The sequence below is a fragment of the Asterias rubens genome, chromosome 16, assembly GCF_902459465.1.
Source record: "Asterias rubens chromosome 16, eAstRub1.3, whole genome shotgun sequence".
Lineage (NCBI taxonomy): Eukaryota > Metazoa > Echinodermata > Asteroidea > Forcipulatida > Asteriidae > Asterias > Asterias rubens.
Genome location: NC_047077.1, coordinates 13429257 through 13456603, shown reverse-complemented (window position 1 = coordinate 13456603; position 27347 = coordinate 13429257). Strand labels below are relative to the sequence as shown.

The following is a 27347-nucleotide window of genomic DNA, read 5'->3' as shown; positions in this document are numbered from 1 at the left end:
GACGAACCTGGGGTGGCGTTACGGAGGTCCACGGCCGCAGGACACTAACGATGTTTCTGATTGGTCAGACGGGTAACGTTGCAACGGACGCGGCAATCGCCAAAGAGGACGCGCAATATCACGACGTCATCCAAGAGAATTTTATTGACTCGTACTATAACATGACGCACAAGAACATCATGGGGCTTAAATGGGTGCAAATGCACTGCTCAAATGCATCCTTCGTGTTGAGTATCGACGCAGACATGATGCTAGGTATCTACAACCTCGTACTCAGACTGGAAAACAGTAGCACGTCCAAATTCGCAGAGGGTCATTTACGCGTCGATCCCCTCCCACACAGAAGCATTGAATCGAAATGGTACACGCCAGAGCAAGTTTACCCGGAATCATCTTACGCGCCATTTTTAAACGGTGCTTGTTACGTCATGTCGGGTGACGTAGCAAGGTCACTGTATAAGGAATCTGCGCATGTCCGTTACCTACCGTGGGATGACGTGTACATTGGACTCGTAATGAAGAAAATTGATGTCGTTCCTAGATACTCTGCACTGTATGAACAGTTTATTTCTAAAAGTAAAGCGATTATCAGTGGCATAGCTGTCGATATAGGCCACAATAAAAGAACTGTTAACGTAAACATGGCGAGGCTATGGGAAATGGTGCATGCAAAGAAAGGGTTATTACCCGTACATCAAAATAGGTATAATCAAACTCGATTTAACAATAAAAATTAATTAAATTTTTCAAATGCACTGGACACTATTGGTGATTCATAAAAACAAAATTGTTTCAATTAAAACTTACTTGGTAACGAGCGATGGAGAGCTGTTCATAGTATAACACATTGTGAGAAACGGCCCCTGAAGTATCGTTTTTAAAGGCAGTAGACATCACAGTTGTTGTATCTCAACATATGCATAAAATAACAAACCTGTGAAAATTTGAGCTCAAACGGTCATCGAAGTTGCGAGATAATAATGAAAGAAAAATAACCCTTGTCAAACGAAGTTGTGTGCGTTGATTTGAGACCTCAAGTTCTAAATCTTAGGTCTCGAAATCAAATTCGTGGAAAATAACTTCTTTCTCGAAAACTATGTCACTTCAGAGAGAGCCGTTTCTCACAATGTTTTATACCATCAACCTCTCCCCATTACTCGTCACCCAGAAAGGTTTTATGCCAATAATTATTTTGAGTAATAACCAAGTGTCCACTGCCTTTAAGAAAGAGGTAATTTTGTCACTCAAATAATAAAAGACTTTAGATGAAGCCTTTTAAAATGTTTCTGAAAGCACACAAACTTGTCCAACAAGGGTGTTTTTCTTTCATTGTCCTCTTAATTTCGATGACCAATTGAGTCCAAATTTTCTTATGTTTGTTATTAATTTAGGGCACAATGTAGAGGTATATACCAAGTGAGAACGCCCTTTTGGTTTTGGACAAAATTATACCAAGCGTGTACGCACAATGGCTTTAACTTGCATGAAAATTGTTGATAAAACAATTATTTTAATAACAATAATATTTTATTCGGGCAATCACATTTACAAGCACATGTACATACATTAAACATATTTAAGAAAACAAAGTAAAACAACAGTGGGGTGCCCAGGAGAGCATAAAAGTAAAAAAAAAATAACTATCGCCAAAAGACGTATGTCTCCTATATTCATTTCAGCTTGTCACTTATTTTTCACTCAATATATACCTTCCAGTAGAAAACAATGCTTCCAACTACTCACTGTGAACAAAAGTTTGTTTTATGTGCAATTGTCTTTATTTCTGGAGGAAATTACAGGGTTTAACGCATTTTATTATTATCAGTAGTGGTTATACCTAAAGTTTTATATTAAAATTGTGTACATAGTTCATTAATTGCTTCTTTTTGGTATTATTGAACGCAAGTTCGGCCTGGCCACTTTGCGGCCTGCAGCAATTTGGGGTGGAAGTTCCTTTTTTCCCAGTTTGTCTCTGCATGCTGTAAGCGATTTGATACTTGGGTCTATAAAAAGGAAAGGTATATGCATATCGTTTGCTTTTACAACTTTTTAAATTAAAGGCAGTGGACACTATTGGTAATATTACTCAAAATAATTATTGGCATAAAACCTTTCTTGGTGACGGGTTATGGGGAGAGGTTGATGATATAAAACATCGTGAGAAACGGCTCCCTCTGAAGTGCCATATAGTTTTAGAGAAAGAAGTAATTTTCCACGAATGTGATTTCGAGACCTCAGATTTAGAACTTGTGGTCTCGAAATCAACCTAAATGCACACAACTTCGTGTGACAGGGGTGTTTTTTCCTTTCGTTAATATCTCGCAAGTTCGATGACCGATTGAGCTCAAATTTTCACAGATTTGTTGCATATAATGATGAGATACACCAACTGTGAAGGTTAGTCTTTGACAATTACCAACAGTGTCCACTGCCTTTAATGGCAATATAAAATTATCCATACTGAGTAAGTTTAATATAAATTATGTGGACATTGTTTTGCGTCGTACAGAAAGTACCAAAATATCCTTTAGATGGACGCAATGTTGGATCGGGTGAGTTGATCTAAGCGTTTGTAACCGTTGATATATTATGTTTTAAAAGTGTTCATGTTTTACAAAGCCTCGAAAGTGCGTGGCTTTCATTTTTAACTCATTTTCCAACACTTAGCATAGACCAACTTGCCCAATCCAAGGCAACGTGTCACTTTCGTTTTTTTAATTTGTTTATTATGCAGTTCACGATTAGTACTTTCGGGTGGATGGAAGCAATAACGCTCCACGATCAAATGACGAATGGCTTTTTCATTGAAAACCAATACAAACAATCAAATTGAAAGCTTACATTGTTCGCGACGGCAAACAATGTTTAATGACAATAAAAAAACATCTGAGCTGGTGTCTAGGGAAATCCTGTCCTGTGGAGATTCGGTCCCCTGGGAAATCAACTGGGGGAGGAGGATTCAAAAGAGGGCGCTTTCAGAAGACGTTTGTACACAGTTTTCTATGGGTGCGTTCGTTTAGCTTCCCTGGGTCGACCCCGGTGTGTGGCGGTTTGTTTTCCCAGGACGAACGTGTGCAGATAATTACCCACGTTCGTCCTGGACAAAAAACCGCCACACACCGGGGTCGACCCAGGGAAGCTAAACGAACGCACCCTATGAACATTTCGCAGACACAACATAATACAATGTTTACGATTTGTCCAAGGTGTGTACGTTGAAATAAAACTACATCTCTCTGGAACAATTATTATTGTAGTAATGACTGTATTGATATTGTGAATAGCATTAATATTCATGTTTTACAACCTCGATTGGAAATAATTTATGACTTTTGGATTTATCACCCGTTCATGGATGATCTCCCTTTTTCTGAATTGTCCCCATTGAGATCATTTTCAGCCAATAGTTGTTTAAGCATGAGACATATGGACTCCTTTGGGTTTATGTGGATTGGTCCAGTCTTTTAGGCACCGAGGATGGCTGCCCATCCCATTGCATTTTGGCAGAAACCAAACTTTTAACCACACGTGAGAGGGCTGATGGAGGAGGTCGAGCGCACGCGTAAGTGTGACGCAGGGCTAGGGATTCATTTGCAGCTGGCTGCACATGTCAGATTTCAATTCCACATATAGCTTTTCAATTAGTAACTATAACCCCTTGCCCTTTTAATGCAAATTGATTAGTGCCTTCCATGACGAGAACGCAATAATATTAATTTCCAGCAGCTGCTAAACGACGAATAATTAATAATTACAAGTAAAGAGAAACGTGTTTACATTAAAAGGAAAGTAAATGGGCCTTGAAAATCTGAAACTTTGCTGATGTAGCTAGAGGCCTTTTGTTTTCATGAACATGATCGTACATATGGAGCAACTCTCCGTTCGGATATAACACTTAATATTGAATGAAGTTGAAGTTCGTTCTCAGATACAATTATATAGGACAAGTAAGTTTTGCTTGGATTAAACAAAACGGGACGAGATGATCAATTCATAATATTTTATTTTTAGGAGATCTACCTATAGGCCTCCATGGTTCTACCACATCAGTCTTTTTGGGGGTCACTGTGTCGTTATAGCTATAGGCTATTAATTTTTGTTTATTTGACAATACATAAAAAACCTTGACAAAGACAGTATAAGAGGTTAATTGTAATGCATTGAACCTTAGCCTTTCAAAAAACGCCTGTCTATTTCAATATTTAACACTTGGCCATGTAGCCTATGACCCCCCCCCCCCAGAATCACTCAAAAAAAAGGAGATTGAAAGCGAAATTGTTTGCAATTACCAAACGTTGAGGGCGTTTTCTGCCAGAACGCTCAAAACAAAAACATCATCTACACTTTCGCTTTGCAGAGCTGCATGCACGATGATGACTTCGACTTCGAGTGTCATGAGTGGCTGGAGGTAAAAGCTCCATGGTAAGATAATGTGTGAAATTGTTATAATGTTAGTCTTAACAATATTACAATTTGAGAGCAGTAAAACGTTTGTTTAATTTTGAAATAAATTGTCAAGCAAGAGTGTTTTGTTATTGATCATGCACTGGCATGAGTCTTGAGTCTTGAGTATCCTCTGCTTACCAGTTTTCACGCTATTTTTATGCCTTTTTCTTTGAATTGGAAAAAAAATAATGATGCCATACATCAACCGATGCCCTAGTTATCTTCATTTGTTAATATTAAGTATGAAAACATGTATTAAAACTTGATGAACATTGAAATGTTCAAACCACACACCGATCTTCGATAACTTCAACTGGCCCCATTTGTTTTGAGTTTTTCTAGTTTTCACGGCAAACGAGAAAGTATGGTTTCCCGGTGAAGCCATACATGGAAGAAACATCTGCAGTGACTACAAGTGTTCTTTGAGACTCTGTGTATGACTGTATAGCCAGCAGTTGCCTTCATTTTATTCAAAATATTTTTTTTATAATAAATTTTTAAAATTACCATGGGCATGGAAACTTGCAAAAAATAAAAAAATATAAAAAATATAAAAAGTGTGAATAATTACTGGCTTCCAAATCTGATTTTTATTTATTTTTTTTCTATTTTTTTTCTTAATATCTATAATAAAGCGTATAAATAAACAGTGATAATTGAATCAACAAGCTGATGTTTAAATTTTAATGTTAATAATAGTATTGATATGAGGGTTACAAAATAAAAATCTCCAAAAATATTAGAAAACGATATAAGGCACATGGCTTCTTTAAGCCTCAGTATTTTTTTTCCAGAATGCTCAGCAAAATATTTAGTCACATGATTTGACCATCGTGAATTGTGAATTGAAATAGTTTGCTTGGCAAATAAAACCACACAATATCTATCTACGGACTGTTTACATCGCGCACAGAGAGGTAAAAGATTTGCCACAATTTTAGGGACACCTCGAAAACAGGACCTCCTACGATATCCTCCCCTTACCAGTTTTCACGCTATTATGCCTTTTTCTTTGAATTGGGAAAAAATAATGATACCTTATAATTATATCAACTGATGCCCTAATTACCTTCTTTTGTTATAGGGAATAACAGTTCGAGTACCCGGTCTACTGCGTGGTATTGTGACCGGGTTGGTGGCTGGCGCTGTTAACGGACCGAGCCGGAGGTGAGGTCCGTTAACAGCGCCAGCCACCAACCAAGGTCATTACCACGCAGTGAAGACCGGGTACGAACACTGTTATTCCCATTAGTAAATACCTTTTTAGCGAATTAAACGGCTACAATTTTCCAAATTTTGTGACTTTTCTCTCTGCGGTACTTCCAGACATGTTCAGGGGCCATATTTGAGCTTTTGATGGTTCCCATCTCTTTCGTGCGTTAATCACATTAATACTGATCTTTGAGACCAGTGACTCTTTGAAATAATGATCTGTTCAGTGCCTTCACTGGGGTCAAAGGAGGCAAATGATTGGACGATAGCTGTTCCTTGTGCTTTAAAACGTGCGCATGAGCTCGGCGTCGTCAGTTTATAAGCGCGCACATGTTACACGCGCGCACTCTAGATTGAAACATTTTCAGCGCGCGTACGCATAGTGCGCCAAGTTGCAATGAAACTAACAGGGATATAAATAAGCATGCGATATCAGTGCAACGCGCAAGGTTTACAAAATTTATGCTGATTAAGTGGCCACTTATTCGCTATTTTCCAAAGCCGGTCTTTATACCACCGTTAACACTCCCACACGTGACTGGGTTTTGACCAATCAGAGACTTGAAACCGTCCAAGGTATTTATTAATATGAAATATGCAAACATATATTAAAACTTGATGGACATTGAAATTTTCACACTACACACCGATCTTCGATGACTTCAACTGGCCCCATTTGTTTTGAGTTTTTTGGTGGGCAAATATTTGTATATGGCCTCAACATAATGACATATTTTTGTACCTTGTAGAAATGCCTAAAATACCAAATATTTTGCATTTACAAGTGCAAATATCCAGTGGAGCCTTACGTGTTTCTAAGTTTTGGTCAAGGGAGAGGAGACTCTTTGCTTGGCAAATAAAACCACATAATATCTAGGGACTGTTTACATCGCGCACAGAGAGGTAAACTATTTGCCACGATTTTAGGGACACCTCGAAAACAGGACCTCCTACGATACAGTAGTGTGATCCCTTTGCAGCACAAATTTGGCTAAACTGGGATGGGTGCAGCGTGGCGTCACAGCCGTAAGGTGCAAGTGAAGAAAGAAAATAGACAAAGTGCAGACAAAAGCACAAGAAGTTGACAAAATCCTTGGGTGTAGGTTAAAAAGCTTCTTGCCATTTCTTTTGATCGAGAAGGATGACACTCCAATGGCGCAGGCACAGTCTACCCGTAGGTCTAGCCCTATATTAGTTGCGATAACGTAACCCTCCTCGCCTGGCGAGGAGGTACGTTATCGCAACTAGCCCTATATAGGACTCTTCCTCTGTACACAGATAAACGGTAAACTCTACTAGGGTCGAAACGTCAGTCCATTAACTAACTTTTGCATACCATAGGTCCTATTAAGCTCGGTTCATACTTCATGCGAATGCAAAGCGAATTTGTCTTGAATTTTACGTCACAACTCTCCCCTCGCAGCGATATTCCCAAGTGAGTTGAGCAGAGTTTAACTGCTGCAAATTTTTTTCTTGCGAATTTGTGACTTCATTATTTGCCTCGCATTCACAGGATCAGGAAGTATGAACCCTGGGGCTTTAATTTATAAGAAGTTTGCAGCAGCTAATTCTGTTTTCTCGTTTTTAAAATAATTTATGTACCAGAGTCAATTTTTTGTCTTTCTTTTTCATTGTCAGATGAGGCGACATTGGAGAAAATACCTTAAAATAGTGGTTCTAATAGTGCTGACCATCCTCTCATTGGTAACTTACATGAATCGACGAAAGTTAGAAATCATTTACACAAACACATTTGGAGGAAGACCGAATTCCTACTGTGAGGGGGTAAACTGCCACAGCCTCGCCAGGTATTTCCAGTTGCCTATCAGTGATGTTGACAAGAGCTGCAACAAAACGTGTAAGAGACTGTGGCAACCAGGGTCGTCAGCGTGGTTCGACAGCCGGTTTAATAACAGCATAAGTCCAGTCTGGAGTAGACGGAATGAGGAGCTGAGTAAGGACATAAAGAAGTGGTGGCTGGTAAGACAAGGTTAAAGGCAGTGTACACTATTGGTAATTACTCAAAATAATTATCAGCATAAAACCCGACTTTGTAATGAGTATTGGGGAGAGGTTGATAGTGTAAAACGATGTGAGAAACTGCTCCCTCTGAAGTGACATAGTTTCCGAGAAAGAAGTCATTGTCCACGAATTTGATTTCGAGACCTCAAGTTTAGAACTTGAGGTCTTGAAATCAAGCATCTGAAAGCACAAGACTTTGTGTGACAAGGGTGTTTTTTCTTTCATTATTTTCTCACAACTTCGACGACCGATTGAGCTCAAATTTTCACAAGTTTGTTATTTTATGTATATGATGAGATACACCAAACGAGAAGACTGGTCTTTGACAACTACTCATAGTGTCCACTGTCTTTGAAGCTGGAACTTTCAGATAATAGGCTACAATTTTAAGAACCTTTCTGCCTGGGGACAGTTTATAATACAGTTTATTCCTTTTTAGGAATAATTTTCATAAAATTTCCTCCCACATCTAAAATAGTTCCTTCTTTGGGTGCTTGGCTATAAATAAGTCTTGACCCAATTCACCTGACGTCATCATCAGAATAATCTTTTAATGTGCCATTTTGGTGGTCAAGTGAAGTGCGCATTTTAGGCGTCGCAGCGTTTACATGTAAACCTATTGACCACCAAAATGGTGAGCGTGGCATCCAGTCGCCTCGTGTGGTGTGTACAAGGGGTCAATAGTGTTTACACGTATGTTCGCTTTCTGAGCACCCTTGGCTCTGCAACCAGAATTAATACTATACTTATCAAATTGGAAAACAGAATTAGTTGTTGCAACTGCTCACCAACCCAAATGACCTACATGTAAAAAATATAAAAATGCAAACAAAAGTTAAAAGGCTTGACATTTCAACCCTAGCAGAGTTGTTCTCAAACATGTCAAAAGCTAAAATGTGAGTAGCTACGTGAAAATGAGTCAGATGTCGCCCAATGCATTATTAAGTTATGGACAGTTTAATGTGTGAAAAAAAGCTATAAAGCTATGAATACAACAATTTTGATCATACTTATGTCTAATTTGTATCCTTTCGCGCGAAATGGTAGTTTAAAACATCCCTTTACTTGTAATTCATTTTTCAGAAAAAATGATGTATTGGCTAATTTCAAACGGGAGTAACTCAGCAACGGGACACAGCCCAAAGCTTAGACAATATACCAATTTACTGCTGCTGGTGTGTTCTTTCCAGCCATGCATACAACTCAACTCTTGAAATTGTCAACATCTGACTCATTTTCACGTAGCGGGTCACAAATAACAATGCAACACACCTACACTTTAGAAGTGTAACATTTGTAAGCAGTGAAGTGGAAATTTATACATAGATAGATAGATAGATAGATATAAACGTTTATTCAATGTTGCAAATAGTGTATAATACAGAGTAATATGGACAAAATAAAAGTAAATATAAAATATATTAAAAGATGAAACAATAAACAAAAGGCAACATCTAGGTCCGGGGAGAAGCACAGCTTTTGTTCCCCAGCCTATGAACAGACAAACTAAAAAAACAGACAGACATTAAAAATACAGGACAAAACTAACGGGACAAAATTGACAGATAGATAGAGAGAGATAGAGAAAGTCGGAACACACAACAAGCATACAATTGAATTGAATTGAAATTGAATATAGGGGAGGCAGAGAGTGGCAGAAAGATTTGGGGGTCGGGGTCAGGCTGGTTTTACCCCGATGCAATCACAAAGGACAGAGTCAAAGGTGGCAATGGGGAGACAAAGTAATAAAATAGTGAATGTATTTGGCAAGCTGAAAGTGGGATATCTGTGGGAAAAGGCACAGACAAAAGTTTATTAGTCATAAATAAAATAAAGTAAGGGATTTAAGGCATTGCATGGTGAGGTACATGTATCAATAGGCCCCATATAGGCCTATCATGTTTAGTCTGTTGGTTCTTTCTCTTTGGTGTGGTTACTTACCGTACATGGAGGTTTCAACTCGACATGAAACTAAATCCGCATTACTAAAGCAGCATGCAGCATCAGAGTCCGCCTTTCTCAAGAAGATGATCAGAGCATTATTGTTTTGTTTAGCATTCACTGGATATGTACATGTATTTTTGTGTTTACATTGTCTCTGCTTGCACCTTGAACATCTGATCTGTAAAGATTGATTTGGCGCATTACAAATGCCTACTATTATTTTATTATTATTATTATACTTATCGAAACAACAAGTATAAACCTAACAGAAAAGTCATTTAGGGATTATCATTACATGGTGTTATCGCAAACATTACTACATGTAAACTTAAAGTTGTCAGTGTGTTTTTAGCACGACAATTTTTTTCAGAACTGAGAAATCTGACGAATTCCGAAAGTCTTCTCCGCGGTAGTAGAGCAAGACAAGTTCTGAAAAGAACAAAATCTACCTGCTAGGTAGATTTTGTTCTTGACGTTTCGATAGGTATGCTCTTATCATCTTCGTGAGAAAGCTGGACTCTGATGCTGCATGCTGCTTTAGTAATGTGGATTTAGTTTGATGTTGAGTTGAAACCCACGGTTCTTTTCAGAACCACCCCAACTCATTTAGAGATAATATCATTACATGGTGTTACCGCAAACTACATCATTATTCCACCATGCCAAGTTTCAAATCTTACTTACTTTTCTCCTTCAGTCAATTCGTAACCAAGGTGAGAACATCTCAGACGTCCTCGACAAAGTCTTCAAACTCATCCCTGAGAAGCAACCGCTTAACCATAGACAAGATGAGTGCTGCATCAGATGTGCTGTCGTTGGTAACTCGGGCAATTTGAGAAATTCAAAATATGGAAAACTCATTGATTCTCACCATCGCGTTATAAGGTAATGAGTATTCAGCAAAGTTAGTTTGATTGTTCACCAATGTTACTAGGCATTTCACGCTTACACAGCTATTGCAGAAATTTGAAGTATGCCGTGCGGAAGATGGTGATCATCATAGAACTCTGCGGTTAGCAGAGCCATGAAATTGGGCCCAAATCTTTTAAGTTACTTGGATTACTTCCACGACAGCATTGAAGTGTTTAGAGGAGAATCTTAAGCTAATTCGAGCAGGAATAGGAAGCCTTTGGAGTGCTAGTAATGTTCGGAGAAATGGGTTCATGTTTTCTTGACCGAGTAATGAATCTCTGTGGTCAATTTCACAAAGAGCTAAGATTGATCTTCATTCATTCATCCATTCATTCATTATTGGTTTATTATTTTTAAAACAAATTCCCATGGCGACCGGAGGTCGAATTACAGGAAAATATACAGAGATTAAAAATAAGAAAAAATCACACTATTTCACATTATTTAAGAAATAATTGATTAAGGAGAGACAAATATTTACAATGTATAAAACAAATTGTTCTAAAAATTGCGGGAAAAAAAAACCTGGATAAAAAAATATTGCTGCAAATCGGTCGTAGTTGCTACTGTGAGTGTAAGTAAAGTGTGATGTCACAATAAAAACAACTCTGGTAGTACTAGCCTTGATTAAGGCGCTCCAGCCAGCCGTGACCTGCCACTGAATTCCGCCAGCGCACCCCCCATACAATAACACAAAGCGTGCATATACAATACATGTACAGCGTATGTACACATACTATACATGATACCATCTGTACAGTACACGTACTTTACATGTGTACTAACTTGCACGTGACATGTATGTATGTTGTTCGTGTATGCAGAATCGTGCCGCACTGGGCCAGGGCACACTGCGCCAACAGCCTTGAATCAAGGCTATGGTAGTACCAGTTTTATATTTGATTATTTTCTTGTACTTTTAACTCTTTGAAATTGGTGTATTACATGTACATTGATATCTTTGCTATATGTCTGCAATTCAGCCTTTGGCTGCAATGGTCTTTATTTGTTTAAATAAACCATTTCAAATATAACAAATGCAATTTACAAATACTGGCAATTTGTTTTGGTCGTGTTTCAGAGTGAATTATGGCCCAACGGAGGGCTACGAGGATGATGTCGGGTCTAAAGAAACTCACCGCTTGGCGTACCCAGTCAGTTTCAATAATGTAAAGAAAGGAGCCCATTTTGTCATGGTGCCTTTTGGGATCAATGACATTAATTGGTTGATCAGCGCTCTCACTGATGGAAAAATAACCTGGTGAGGAGAAAACTATACCTTTAAAGGCACTGGACACTATTGGTAATTACTCGAAATAATTATTAGCATAAAACCTTACTTGGTAACGAGTAATCGAGAGAGGTTGATAGTATAAAACATGGTGAGGAACGGCTCCCTCTGAAGTAACGTTGTTTTCGAGAAAGAAGTAATTTTTCGCGATATTGGTTAGTGTCTAACCATGTTAACTGATTTGAGCTGTCGGCCAAACTAATTGTCAACACAATTGAAAAAACACCCTTGTCACACGAAATAGTGTGCTTTCAGATGCTTGATTTTGATACCTTAAAATCTAATTCTGAGGTCTCAAAAATCAAATTCGTGGAAAATTACTTCTTTCTCGAAAACTAAGTCACTTCAGAGGGAGCTGTATCTCACAATGTTTTATACTATCAACAGCTCCCCATTACTTGTTACCAAGTAAGTTTTTATGCTAACAGTTATTTTGAGTAATTACCAATAGTCAGATACTGGGTCCACTGCCTTTAAAGCAGAGATCAAAACATAGCATACTTGCTCATCCCATTTTTTATATTTTTCTATATTACGTTTCTTGGTTGTATACAAGTGTATTTTTATGAGTGTTTGTAACATTTTTGTATGTTTGTTATTGCTGTTTGTATACATGTATTTCAATATTTATATTTGTGCGCTTTAGGACCAGCTGCAGAGGAGAGCCTCTCGACAGCAACTGGTTTTCTTTTAGGCAATCCTTTCAGCTCCAGCTGTTTATTTTTCCTTCCTGTATTTAAATTGCTCATTGCTATATAGCTGTATATTGTTATTACCTTATTTCTGTGCATTATGTTAATTTGTGTGTACTGGAGAAATGACATAAATATGAGATACAAATAAAAATATAAATTATATAAATACATAGTTTCAGGCCTGGAATGTTCTAGTTAAAATATGGACCAGGCAAAGTAAAATATATAACCAATAACATGTTGCTCGTCCGGACTTTTTGAAAAAGTTGGTGAGGGAGGTCCTTGTTGGTTGTTATTTTCATTTTTTATTTTTTTGTTCAAGATGGCAACCATGTCTAAGATGTCCGCCATATCGTATTTGAAGATGGTTTTATGGTTTTATGAGTATGTTCTGTATGTCCTCAAATGCTGTGTGTGTTTCTGTGTCCATTCTGACAGTTTGATACATTGTTATTTTTTCCAAAGAGTTATTCTTGCTTTTGCTCTAAAGTTATTCTGTGTGTGTGGCATCATGCCCTGGTGCATAGAACTGTGGCATGCAAACGTGAAGGGCAAAACGTTTCAAAGTAACAAGTTTCTCATTATGCATTGTGATTTTTTTGTATAGGCCTACATGTAAGAAAGATGATGAAATTGCTCAATAAAAATGAAGGGTACATTTGAAAAAAATGTAGCTATCAACAATATGTTAATTGATTTCAATGATTTTTAACTTTTTTATATTTTTTGTTTTATAAATAGCAATTAACAAAGAAATCGGTGCAACCGCCAAAAAAGAGGCGGGCGGGGACGAGCAACATGTTATTTGGTTTACTTGGCCTTAAGTACAATCCATACTAAGTCCCTGTTTGTGTTCTAGCTCATTACTTGTGTGTATATTCACTAAGTTTTCTACGTCACTTTTCTAGTCAGGTTTTGAAATAAGTCACGTGGTTAATGGTCTTGGTGCCGTTTTCTTTAGTTAGTTTTAGTGTTTTACAATTTAAAACATGGTATAAAATAGACGATGTGACCTCTGACGTCACTCGAAAATCATAACATAATTTTGTGACATACTGCCGGGCAAAACCTTTGTGTTTTGGCAGCCAGCTAGAAAGTGTATGCAATCTTACCATGACTACGCGTCTTTTTGCCCGACAAAACATGACGTATACAGTGTTTTTTCAACAGAGGGCAGTTTGAATGTAAACATGGGTCACATCGTCTATACAGCTGTTCTTTTTGTCTCTAGTGTAGGCCTATCTTTTGTAAAGTGCATGGGATCCGTGATCCAGAAAGCACTATAAATGCTGTTTTATCATTTGTATTATTCTACTTGAAAAACCTAACCTCCTTATTATTTAATTTGTCAACAGGACTTATGCTCCGGTGTATCGTTACATTGACGTCGATAAATCAAAGGTGAGTCATACTATATTTCAATCATTTCCCATTCATGGAAACCCTGGGACAAATATCCGTTCGGGGCCCAATTTCATTGAGCTGCCTATTTTTAAGCACAACCAAAAATATGCTAAGCACAGTAAAATTATGCTTATCAGAATAAGGTTAGCAGCCTGCACAGTAGTACTAGTAGTTTATTTTCTGAGTGTAGCCCCTGACCCACATAGCTGAGTTTTTTTCGGGGGTTGAACATTATTTTATTCATCCAAAGTTAGGGGTGTGTTTTGGGATTTTAAGATGTTTTCTTTTGTGTTTATTGTTACATTTCTTGTTTTAATTATTACAGCATGCATTTATTTGTTGTTTGTTTTATTATTTTTTAGCATATGCTGATGTCTAACATGTCTAACTGATTTTTTTAGCAATTATTGGTAAGGATAATATTAATTGTTTTCATCCTTACCTCGTAGGTTTTACTCTTTAACCCTGCGCTGATGTACTACGCCAAACAAAACTGGATTGGTGACAAGGAAAATTGGCCGTCGACAGGATTTATGATGTTGCTTTTTTCATTCCACATTTGTGATGAGGTAGGTTGCTAGACTTGAAGGGCCATGTTGCAAACATCTTCTTTGCATATTTTCAAAGGGACACTTTGCTTATGGATTGGGCTAACAGTGGGCTTGAAAAAGTGTTTGATATGAAATGAATATGATTGGGAAGGTGTTTTAAAGGCACTGGCCACTATATTGGTAATTACTCAAAGACATTATTAGCATAAAAACTTACTCGCTAACAAGCAGTGGAAAGCTATTGATATAAAAAAAAAAGTTATGAGAAACGGGTCCCTCTGATGTGGCGTAGTTTTTGAGAAAAAGGTATTTTTCACTCATTTTTAAACGACTGCAGGCCTGAAGCCTTTTTTAGGCATCTGAAAGCACATAAATTGTGCACTAAATTGTGTTTTTTTCTCTCATTCTTGCAACTACAGTATGATGACCAATTGAATACAAATTTTCACAGATGTGTTATTTTATGTATACTTAGGGATACACCGAGTGAGAGTACTAGTCTTTGACAAATAATTACCAAAGGTGCCCAAGGCCTTTAAAATATGTTGATCCAAGTTTAAAATAAAATTATATTGCTATCAAATTAATATCATTGGAAAGCCATTAAAAAAACAAAAAAAAACAATGATTCACAGATATTGATCGGAACAGTGTTTTGTTTCTTAATTTTGCTCACAGGTGAATGTTTTTGGTTTTGGTGCATCATCATACGGAGGGTGGGACCACTACTGGGAGCCAGACGCTGGGCCCTGGAACTTCATCTATCAACTCGTCTCTCCTCATAAACACTCCTTTGAGGAGAACCTACTTGAGCGTCTTAGCGAAGAAGGAAAGATTAAGATCTATAGGGGTGTAAGATAAGAACATCAAGGAGTCTGAATGTTATACTCATATTGACTGACAATGAGTTAATTAGTGTACGTATATTCCCCAGAGGGACTTTGAGTGACCAGAAGAGGGACGGCCTCGAGAAATAGGTCCCTCTTCTGGTCATTCACAGGCGCGAGTGGGTATAGACTTATGCCAGTAAATATGTGTTTTATAACACACCTCAGTCTTAAAATGTGAAATAAGAAAAGAAATTGGAAAATAAAGGAAGTGTTGTAGTTGCTGTTCACGGTTCTCGTCAAGAGAGGGCGCTTTAACCGGGCACTATTTTCAAAGACTAGTGCCCGCTCGGGAACTAGTTCTCGCAAACGCGCGCAATCACTAGACTATATTTAGCTCATCCCACGTCACCGTGTTTCAGCCAACCAGAAAACGGAACTAGCAAGAGGTGTGTTTCGATGGATAAAACTTTTTTGTTTAACTATGAAAGTATAAACCACAAAATGGTTTTCGGTAGAGGCTGAACTCGTCTTGCAATTGCTATTTTATACTTTTTAGTTTATTAATACACTTGTGGAGAATTCTGAGTTGTTGACTATCATCTTAAAAGGAATGATACGTGTACATCATAATGATGGATACAAAACAATATTTTTTTTTTATTAAGATATGTTTTGGGACGCAGCTGTATTCGCTAGTGCAATGGCTATTTTATACTTTGTTTTAATACTACACTAATATTGTATTTCACACGACACTAGAGATCCACGATGGCTGATTGGCGTGTAGCCTTGTCCACAAAATGTTTTTCGGTAGAGGCTGAACTTGTCGTGCAATTGCTATTTTATACTTTTTATTTTATTAATACACTTGTGGAGAATTCTGAGTTGTTGACTATCATCTTTAAAGGAATGATACGTGTACATCATTGGGAATGATGGATACAAAACAATATTTTTTTTTTATTAAGATATATTTTGGGACACAGCTGTATTCGCTAGTGCAATGGCTATTTTATACTTTGTTTTACTACACGTTGTATTTCACACGACACTAGAGGTCCAAGATGGCTGATTGGCGTGTAGCCTTGTCCAAGGCTCTTTACGCAAGCACCGGCCTGCTCTGACTTCACGAAATGCATACTGCACGGCTAATAACAGTTTTTTGATACCGCGGGGTCGAAGCATGGCTTTTCGAGGTATCAACGAGATTACAAAACGATCGCAGTATAGTATCTATGCATTGCGTGCCGGTGCTTACGTAAAGAGCCTTGGACAAGGCTAATTGGCGTGTAGTGGCCGTGCGGTCAAGCTCAATGGCTCCTATTTCATGAAGCTGTTAAGCAGAAAATACTGCGTGACAAATTTCCTTCCATAGCCAAAAACTGGTCGAGCACCAGCCACAACAATGCAAACTTCTTGTAATTTGGGCTGGTAACTTGTTTCTGCTAACCAATACTATTCTGTGCTTAGCAAAATTTTGTGCTTACAGGCTTTATTAAATTGGGCCCTGAACTCATGCTCATGTGTTACTGATTGGCATAGTGTTGGTTCGAGTCCTGGTCTTGACACTGGTCAGCAGCAGGTTGTGGGTTCAAATCCCAGTCATGACATTTGTGCCCTTGAGCAAGGTTCTTGCTTGATAAAATCGTGGGAAGGTATTGCATTCTCTACCATGTACATATTTAGGCCGTGTCCGAAACGGCGACTTCGGCTACAGCTACGGCTAGATCGCGCACCTCTGCCTATTCTTCAACACTGGTAGATGCGCTGATCTAGACGTAGCTGTAGTCAAAGTCGTCGTTTCGGACTCGGCCTTATCTTTCATTTTCTTGTATTTATTTTGACATGAATTGTTATATATTTTTATTTCTCTACTCGTATTCCAACCAGATGTGGGGGAGGCAGGTCTATGGACCACAGTAATTACTTTGCTTTTGTTTCTCCTAGCCCATCTGGAAGTATTGGTGTATGTCTTGTATCATTGAAATGGCTGAACAAATAATCCCAATAACTAATTGTTTTCTTTATAATGTTAATAAACAAGATACTTTACCATTATTGCTTCATCTTTCAAATGGACGTACAACTTCAGTTGCCGGTCATTTGACTTCATCATAACTTATTTAAAATTTATATTTAGTATATAACTCCTTATTGGTTGAAGCTTCAAAGCATTACTAAAACCCATCGACGGAATTACAGTGTATCTATTTTATGTAAGGAGACTGCTGTGTTTATTCGTTTATTTTTATGGTTTAATATATTCAGATGTTTTTTCTCCGGTGTGGGCTCTCAGTATTTATGTATTTTAATTTTTCAACTTGCCATTTATCTCTGATAGATCAGATAATTTTTCTTAAAATCACCATGGATTTTAAATATGTATAGATTTTCCAACTTGCCATTTATCTCCGACCACAGATACAGGCATGTGAGACTTCCACTTTTGAGCTGATTTCTCTTTTGGGGTTCTGATTTTCCTTTTTTGTTTTCCTTCACTTAAGTGTACAAAAGTATAGGAATATCTTTTCCTCGTTTTTTTCTTGCCCGGTTTTCTCTTGTCTTTTTTTTCGTGGATAGTTACTCACATGCCTGCAGATATAAAGGTTTTTTTTTTTGTTTTTTTTTACAGGGTGTTTCAACAAATTACCATAAATTTAAAATATTTTGAGATTCTTCAGCTTGCCATTCATCTCTGAGCACAGATAAGATCATTGTACTTTTTATACAGGGGTACATCACAAATCGATCACCATAGATTATAATCTTTGTCATGGCTGAGTGGTTTAGATAAGTTCAAGCGGATTTTTTTTTTTTTGGGAGGGGGGGGGGTTTGGAGCTTGGTGTCAATGCCTAGTGTTTATAATGGCATCTCGGGGCAAAGCGGTCTAGTTCACCGGATCGACGCTTGGCTGTTGTCAGCAGCAGAGTGTAGGTTCGAATCCCAGTATGTATGACACTTGTGTTCTTGAGCAAGATGCTTTGCTATACAACAGGCATAAAACACATTGTATGATGAACCAGCTATCTTGGTGTGTGGTGTTGCTTTTACAGTCGGCTCTTATCATCATCATCCTTCCTCCTTGAAATGAATAGTAGAAGCAGCTCTAATGAAGTGGTGCCAGGTTGCTTTATCCCTCATAGTTGGGTCTCTGTTCGATTGAGATTTGTGTCTCTGGTGATGGTGTCTGGGTAGCTCATTTTCCTCCCGCCGCGATTTGGATGTCCGCCAGGAGGATTCCAGAAGATCAGGTCAGCTGTACGCAAACAGTGACCAGAATATTGTTTTACAGCTTTTTGTTCTCAATGAAATATTCCTACTTTTTTGTGTAAGAACCAAATATCATGTCTGCTATAATTGCTTCTCTTCACCCAGAGGTTTTAAATGGGTACTTACGAGGGTAGAGGTTGATATTGTATATGAAAAAGCCCTCGAAGCGCCACGACAGCCCCAGGGCTGTTTACTCCCTAGGGAGCTTAGAAATATTAAAGCAAATGGGATGATTTTAAGACCCACTTTCACTTCTTAAGTCAGAAGTAAATTGTTATTGCTTCGTCAGAAACAAATCTGAAGGTCTCCCCCCTTGGCTCAAAGGTCATGGACTCGACTACAACACTGCCAGTTTTATTTATTTTTATGATCTTCCTGGTTCATCCTTTAAGTTTATGAGAGGTGGTGATATTACTTTTAATTTTGTGGTTCAAGAAGACTTCTGATTTTTCTCAACTTGAAATATTGTTACTGAAGTTATAACTGCTGCCAAGGATGGTTTTGTGTTTGCTCATCGATTGAACCCTTTGATGCACATATTAATTTAAAAAAAGCAAAAAAAAAGAACATGTTCAACCGTGTTTTTCTCAACAATATTTCAATAGCTCCCCCTGTTGAACATCACACCAAACGAAAGCTCAACACTCGCTCTAAACAATTGAATGATGGAAGTATATTTGGGGGCTGTAACTTTTAAGGTATGACTGTTTATTAAAGTCCAATTTGACATGTCTATGGTGGTCGCTAGCTACCGCCTTAAACTGACCACTCATTTGGGAACTCATATTGCTTGTATTTTTCACAATTTTTAACTCTGACTGCAGGCTTTGGTGCTCCACCATAGAAGGTCAGTCCGTCTCTGGGTGTCATCCCCATTCATACTTTATTGTATTTTTCTAAAATTTATGACACATTTTGTACTGATAATTAGTCAATATTTATCTGTATATGTATGAAAGTAAAAATGGAAACAAAACAAACAAACAATGTATCCTGTGTGCAATGCGCAAAAAAGAACCCAGTGTACTTCGCAAAATGAACAAACAAGATCGTTTGTGTTGGGCAATGCACATAAAATAAACCAAGTTGCGCTTTTCGCGAAGAGGTTTGCAGTGTTTCTGGCAGTTGCTGCCGATTGTGCCACAGCACCTCGCAAAATGTGCTACATAAGATGGGCTCATTATAGATAACTTCTAAACCCTGTTTTTGTTCAAGGTAATTAGTACCCATAGAGCTATATATATTGACTAGAGCGCTAACAACCCGTTGTACACGCACTAAGGTTTTGAAGCTGTATGGGCGCATCCATGTTTATGTACAAACCAATACAAAAGCTTGAAATTTTGTACGGCAATTGTACGGCTATTTGCATGATAGTGCGTTTGTTCTTTTTTATGTGTTATCGAACCCAAAAATGCAGCAAATGTGAACGCACAATCGGCTGATGAGCGTACAAACTGCGAGCGTCATGTGCGTCATGTTTAAAAGGCGCGTATACTTTTTTTAGTACGTCAATCAAGTCGAACTTACGGTTTTCGTAGCGCGGACGTACGCAAATGGGCAGTCGTGTACGTAAGCGCACACGCCGAATGTAAAAAAATCGCGGCAATGTGTGTTCTTCAAAATTAAAATCATTCCGTAGTCACGCAACACATCAAACATGTCTGCGCCCAGGGTGGCTTCAAAACGCAGAGCAAGTTAGCGCTCTCGTCAATATATATAGCTCTATGTTAGTACCTTACATTATTTGTACATGTGTATGCACTATCTCATCATTCAGATGGAACGTAAAGGTATTGGTCCTGTGTGTTGTGTAAGGCACGTTAACAAACCAGTGCACTTATCGTAAAGAGAAGGGGTTCACCCCAGTGTTCATGGTTTGATTGGCTGTATATTGCGCCAAAGCACCTTGTAAATCATTACATGGTGCTATCATTATTTGCAGACAATTATTTACTTAGCAAGAAAATCAGATTAATTAATATTGATTAAAACAATGTGTTTTTTTTTGTAAATATTTATTGACATAAATTTTTGTAAATTTTTTAATTTTCCACAAGACTACATGTCTTGTGGCTTAGAACTTTCACTTGAAGCAGAATGTTTTGTTTAAATCTAAACTATATCGTGTATTTGGGCGAAGGTTAATGGCAGGGTAAACTTTTGGTAAATGTCATAGACCAGTATCCTCAATTGGTGTATCCCAGCATTTGCATAAAATAAAAAATCAGTGAAAATTTGCACTCAATTGGTCATCAAGGTTGCACGTAAATAATGAAAGAAAACCCACTCCTCTTGAATAGAACTGTCTGCTTTCAGTTGTTTGATTCCAATGTGTGAAAAATTACCTCTTGCTCTCAAGATCCCCTTTGTGTTCTTCAATGGGGTCGTTTCTAATGTGTCATAGTATCAGGCATAAAAGGAAATCGGCTGAAACGAGGAAGTCTCACATTGAAACGAGGAAGTCTCACATGCCTGTAGTATCGACAGCTCTCAAGTGGTCTTTACCAAGCAAGTTTTTATGGTCATTCAAAGTTGGAGATTTAGCAAAAGCATACCCTCCATACAAGGTTTTGTTTGTTCAAGTGCCTTTAGTACCTGATGGTAAATACGTGTGCTATATAATACTACATTATTAATGCCCCCAACAAAATATTTCAGGAAGTAACAAAAAAAAATTACCGATAACATAAACATTTAAAAGCAGCACACTAAAAAACAGTAAATTGAAAAGATTCTTTTTTTTTAAATTGGTGTAAAGCAGGCCTGGAATTTCTAAATGTTTCTTTTTAAAAGGAAAGAAAAAAAAGAAAAAAAGGCATTAAAAGACACAAAAAAAGACTGAACAAATTAAAGACTTAAACAATAATATAGCAAGTATCGTCTATTATCATAAAGGCAAACAAAGGCTTACTAAAATATCAACAAAGTTGTACCCCCTAAGGTGATCCCTGGCTGCCACTTCCCAGGTTGTGCTGTTAACAAAACTTGGGTGTGATCCCTGGCTAAATTAAAGTTGGCTATGAATGTCATGAGCTGTTCTTTGCATTTCAATTCCAAAATAGACCCCAGAATATTAGGGAAAAATAGGTCAAATATTTCCCAAGCAACCCAATTTTACGGCTTTTAAAAGTTGTGAATACATTTATTCTCGAATAGACGGTCAGAGCACACTGATCGAAACATTGAGCAGTACAAATCTGCTCTTCTCAGCGTCACCACTAGTAACTGCTCACAAAGAGATGTTTACATAGTGTCACGGCAAACCTTACTTACTTTGTATTATCCTACACTGTGCTGGGTCGAGGTATCCGAACTGAGCTATGTGTACAATCCCAGCTAAAATGCTTGGGCCACCCATTCACAAGGTTACAATAACCAGTACCTGTCCAATTTCCCTGTAAAAAAATAATTTTGTTCCTCTGCCCCCCACGCTCAATGATGATGGGAGCGCTGAGACCGCGTAAGGAGGCATGGGGGCCGTGGTGCGGGGGCCCAACGAGATATGACCGGGATTGTAGACTGTACATTCTCTTTTAGGTAGGCCTAATGAATGAAAATGAGTGAAATTGTTCAAGTTATTTCCTCTGCTGCATATTGATTGTGTTCAGCTCTTTGGCTTTAAGGCACGCTGCTTCCACAGCTTCTATGAGACACTTGCGGAACCCTCCTTTCTCAAGTTGGTGGATGGCATCAATGGTTGTTCCTCCGGGGGAACAGACGTCATCCTTGAGCTCGGACGGATGTTTGTCTCCTTGTAAGACTAGCTTTGCTGACCCCTGAAACACAATGATGCGCGCAGAGACAAATATGTTGTAAAAGAAGTTGTCAAAAAAACAAACATTAGGGGCTTTGTTCTACAATCACCATGCTCCTCAACATCCCTCAATCTAAACACAATATACCGATCCATTAGGCTCCGCCCACGACGCACGTGTGAGCAAGAACATGTGAGCCTCTCCAATGCCTTTCTGCACAACTCTGCCGTGCCTGCCAAGCATACGCGCACGCATGTCAGACCTTATTTGTCGGACCTTTGTTGCGTTGTGATTGGTCAATAAGCAATGGGGTGGGGCTTAATGGATCGGTCTATTGGGGAGACAGTTCATGTTAGAAAGAATAAGCCCTTTAGGAATACATAATCTTAAAAGTAACGCTTCTTATTTCGATTTTTTGGGGACTAAAAGTGATATCTTATCTTAACCATGACCATAGTACTTTGACAATGTTTGAATTGAAATATTTCTCAACATGCATTATACTATCAGAAACCGCTGTATACCATGACAGTTTTTGTTGCCACTAATTTACCAAATGTATACGGCCCCTCGCAACACATTGGTGTATGAGTAATTACTAATACCATACATCTTATCCTCAACAAAGATATGAAGTAAATTCATATTTAATTCAAATTTATTATGTAAATAAATTGAAAGTTATAACCCAGGACCCAACTCATCAACTTCACTCATTCATTCACATTCTCCCATCAGGAAGGTACCGTTCTCTCTCTACTCGCACAAACCGGTTCAGACTATCTTTTTTACCCAGTGCTATTCATCTTTCTAACTTACTTTTTATAAAGTAACTTAGTTGTTGTTTTTCCATTTTAATCAGTGATGATGAGATTTTGATAACGTTTCTCTCTTTTTAAAATTTGAACTAGCCTATTTATTGCTTATACTAAATTTTTGTAATTAATTTTTTTTGTTTTAAATGTAATGTTTTTAGTTTTTCTATAAGTATGAAATTTGAATCTTTTTAGTGCACACAGGAAAAACAAATTTCATTTTTTACTAAAAAATTGAATTGAATTGAATTGAATTGAACAAAATAGTGGGAGTTCAGGTTGGAAGAGAAACGTTCGACAAAATATTTACCAGTAAAGTCTGTGCTGCCAACTTGATGGCAATTTCTCTGGGTAGACCCATCTTAACCCCTCCATCGGCTAAAGCATCTATGGCTATGTATGCCTGTAGTGAGACAAGGTACAGAAAAAGTGTTCTTAGTTATAACAATAACAATAATTAAATCTAACATAGCCAAAACAAAACTGGAAGAAATCTCGGTGCAAAACTGAAAATAACAAAGAACGAGAGAATGCAAGTTGAAATAGTTGGGATTTGAAGTTGGATTTTAAATTGTCCAGGGTAGCAGAGCTGTTCTATGGACAAGCCTTGGAGCCATATGGTTTAGTCCTTGTATTGTCAGAGTGGTGAATATGTTACATAATCATACTGTATCCTGTACGGAAGTTTGAACCTGGTTCTTGCCCTATGGTTTGACATCTACTGTAAGCCATGGCCACTTCACACAAACTGGCTCCACTGATAACCAGAAGCTCAAAGAGTATGCACTGACCTGTATTTTTTTTTTTTTTTTCAGAACAATGCAAGAAGAATTTATAAATTGGACTTGGCTTTTACGTTTTTCAAAAACTAGGGCCTTCTTTGAATTTTGGTACAATTGCACAAAAATGAATGCCAGCTCTGGAGGTGGAAACAACAGAACATTTGGGCATGCAGCAAATATATTACGCCCAGGTGAGAAAAAATGACATTACGGACTGGAGTACAGGACTAGTAGATGTACTTGGTTCTAATAAGGGGCCAAGTGCAAGCTTGATTTGCATCAAATTATTTTTTTTGTTAAATATTATTTCTGGTGCTGAAACCAAGGAGGCCTCAGAGAGTGTCATCGTAGAGTGTCGTGGCCGAGTGGTTAAGAGCATCGATTTCAAGTTCTGGTGGTTTAAAGACCCTGGACACTTTTGGAAATTGTCAAAGACCAGTCTTCTCACTTGGTGTATCTCAATATGTGAATAAAATAACAAACCTGTGAACATTTGCGCTCAATCTGTCATCAAAGTTGCTAGATAAGGGGACAAGAAAACACCCTTGTCACACGAAGTTGTGTGCGTTAAGATGGTTGATTTCGAGACCTCAAGTTCTAAATCTGAGGTCTCGAAATCAAATTCATGGAAAATTACTCTTCTTTCTCGAAAACTATGGCACTTCAGAGGGAGCCGTTTCTCACAAAGTTTTATACCATCAAAATCTTTCCATTACTCGTCACCAAGAAAGGTTTTACGCTAATAATTATTTTGCGTAATTACCAATAGTGTCCACTGCCTTTAAGTGTCCGTGAGCAAGATATATAAATGATAAATGGGTACCTGCGAGGGTAGAGGTTGATATTGATATTGAAAAATCCTTCGGAGCGCCACGGCAGCTCGGCGCTGTATACTCCACAGGGGAGCTAAGAAAGATTTAAGGGATATTATTGGCCCAATGATCAGGGCATTCATGTGAAGTGCTTGCTTTGTGAACCAGAAACACCGGGCCTCACACGTACTCTTCCATGATAAGTGTTCTGGGGCGGGGGGGCAGTATACTGTTCAGACTACCAACTTACGTATGCAGGTCCGCTGCCACTAACAGCCATCACCGCATCAATCATCGTCTCATCCCCTTCCATACAGTAACCTAAACTGCGGAAGTATTTCTCTGTTAATATCTTGTCCTCTTCCTTGACGGCACTTCCGCATGTGAACATGGTTGCTCCTTCACCGATTCCGCACGGGGTGTTGGGCATGGCCCGGATCACGCGGGCACCTACCGGAAGTCTCTATTAACATAACACATATATTTTGTTAAAAAACGGGACAACGCAGGAACCTGATGGAAGTCTGTCTTATTAAAGGCACTGGACAATTTGATTGTCAAAGACCAGTATTCTCACTTGGTACAGGTGTATCACAACATTTGCATAAAATAACAAAACTTTTGGACTCCATTGGTCATAGCAATTGCAAGAAAATTATGACAGCAAAACACTCTTGTACATATTTGTGTGCTTTCAAGAAAAGAAATTTAGAAATAAAAGTCTTTTAAAGGCAGTGGACACTATTGGTAATTGTTGAAGACAAGCCTACACAGTTGGTGTATCTCAACATATGCATAAAATAACTAACTGTGAAAAGTTGAGCCGATCGGTCATCGAAGTTGCGAGATAATAATGAAAGAAAAAAACACCCTTGTCACACGAAATTGTGTGCATTTAGATGGTTGATTTTGAGACCTCAAGTTCTAATCTGAGGTCTCAAAATCAAATTCGTGGAAAATTACTTCTTTCTCGAAAACTATGGCCCTTCAGAGGGAGTCGTTTCTCACAATGTTTTGTACCATCAATCTCTCCCCATTACTCGTCACCAAGATAGGTTTTATGCTAATAATTATTTTGAGTAATGTCCACTGCCTTTAATACTTGTGTGAGAAATTACCTCCTTCTCAAAAACTACATTAATTTAGAGGGAGCCGTTTCTCGTAATGTGTTATACTAGCAACAGCTCTCCATTTCTCATTACCGGGCAATGGAGAGGGGCTATGTGGAAAGGTGTTTGCAAAGTAGAATACGATGACCTAACTTTTTTTGATACCTCATGAACTAACCCAAGTTGTTGGTCCAAAATACAAATGAAATTCACTCGTTCATACTTCACACGAAGAAGACGTGAACAATCTTGCATGCTCATTTCACGATTCGTGTGAAGTACGAACCAGGCTTTCTACACTTACACTCTCAATAAACTCAACCGATATTCCCGCAGCGAGTGACACCAACATGTGATTGTGGGTGACGGCCGGTGAGATTTCTTTCAGCACATTGGAGACCATGTTGGGCTTAACGGCTATAAATATCGTCTGATTCTTAGTTACTATCTCTTTGTTGCTATTGGTACAGTTGACTCCCATCTCTTTGATGACCTTGAGATTCCTTGACGTGGGAGCGCTCGCCGTCATTTGAGCGGCTGGAATGATATCGGCCAGTAAGAAGCCCCTGACGATGGTCTGCGCCACCTTCCCGGCACCTAAGAATCCGATCGACATGATGAAAAGTGTGGACTCTGATGTCACTCGTAAGGCTATGTCTAGCTCCGCAAATGTCAAAGTCTTAGAACGACAACATAATCTGCTGTCGACTGTGACCTGTACAGAATTAGCAATTAAAAAAGGTAATTGTAAACAAACATCAAATAAATTTACATATTAAAAGCAATACCAAAATAGTTTACATAAAAAACGCCAGGTTTGATTTTTTCTTCTTTGAAAAAAAGAAAGAAAGAAAGGTATACCTGCTGGGAACTTTGATTGAAGCAAGAAAACTAATTTAACTTTTTGATGGAACTTTTGATGGAACCTACTTAACTTGTTACTACATGTATAGAAAATACACGAAACGTATCCAATATTTTATATAGGGCATACTACACAACACAGACCATGACAGAGTGTCAAAACCTGTCACAACATTCTACATATACCTATATAATATAGTATATAAATAACCTCACCCACAAAATACAACTTACTTCACTGATTGATATGATGACGACCGGATGGATGGGTAGCGGCTGGATGAGTCCACCGAAGCAAGAACCTGCGTCTTTAAATCACGAAACTGCAATCTAAGCACATTCAGTCAACAAATGACACAGACGTGTTGGTTCCGTAAATAGATCAGAGAAGAACCTGGCTGGGATGCCCTAAAATTGACAGTACACAAATTCAACAATAGCGCGCTTGATGATGCAATCAACAAAAACACATGTGCCGCGTGGCAAATAAAGGTATTTAGGCTAAATGGTTACCAAAGTAAACCATTAACAATACACGTGATGACAAGGGCACCAATCAACAACACCTTTTTTCATAACACTGCCACTTGGTGGCGCTCTATGACAAACCATCACTTTTTATTTTTTTA

At 38.2% G+C, this 27347-nt stretch overlaps 2 protein-coding genes across 2 annotated transcripts; one reads left to right on the top strand and one right to left on the bottom strand.

Annotated features, from left to right (window-relative positions):
* The first annotated feature begins 4332 nt into the window (after positions 1 to 4332).
* Positions 4333 to 15580, top strand: LOC117300860 (CMP-N-acetylneuraminate-beta-galactosamide-alpha-2,3-sialyltransferase 2-like). The gene is made up of 7 exons (XM_033784713.1): positions 4333 to 4422; positions 7297 to 7638; positions 10322 to 10509; positions 11618 to 11797; positions 13878 to 13923; positions 14376 to 14495; positions 15156 to 15580. The coding sequence occupies exons 1-7, from the start codon at positions 4420 to 4422 to the stop codon at positions 15336 to 15338; spliced, it is 1062 nt and encodes a 353-aa protein (XP_033640604.1). The 5' UTR covers positions 4333 to 4419; the 3' UTR covers positions 15339 to 15580.
* A 6045-nt stretch (positions 15581 to 21625) lies between these two features.
* LOC117300714 (pyrroline-5-carboxylate reductase 2-like) lies at positions 21626 to 27031 on the bottom strand. Its single transcript, XM_033784469.1, has 5 exons — positions 26953 to 27031; positions 26159 to 26569; positions 24996 to 25208; positions 23462 to 23554; positions 21626 to 22357 (listed from the first exon to the last, which is right to left on the bottom strand). Exons 2-5 carry the CDS (start codon positions 26468 to 26470, stop codon positions 22157 to 22159), a joined length of 819 nt encoding a protein of 272 aa, XP_033640360.1. The 5' UTR covers positions 26471 to 26569; positions 26953 to 27031; the 3' UTR covers positions 21626 to 22156.
* Between the last annotated feature and the right edge of the window lie 316 nt (positions 27032 to 27347).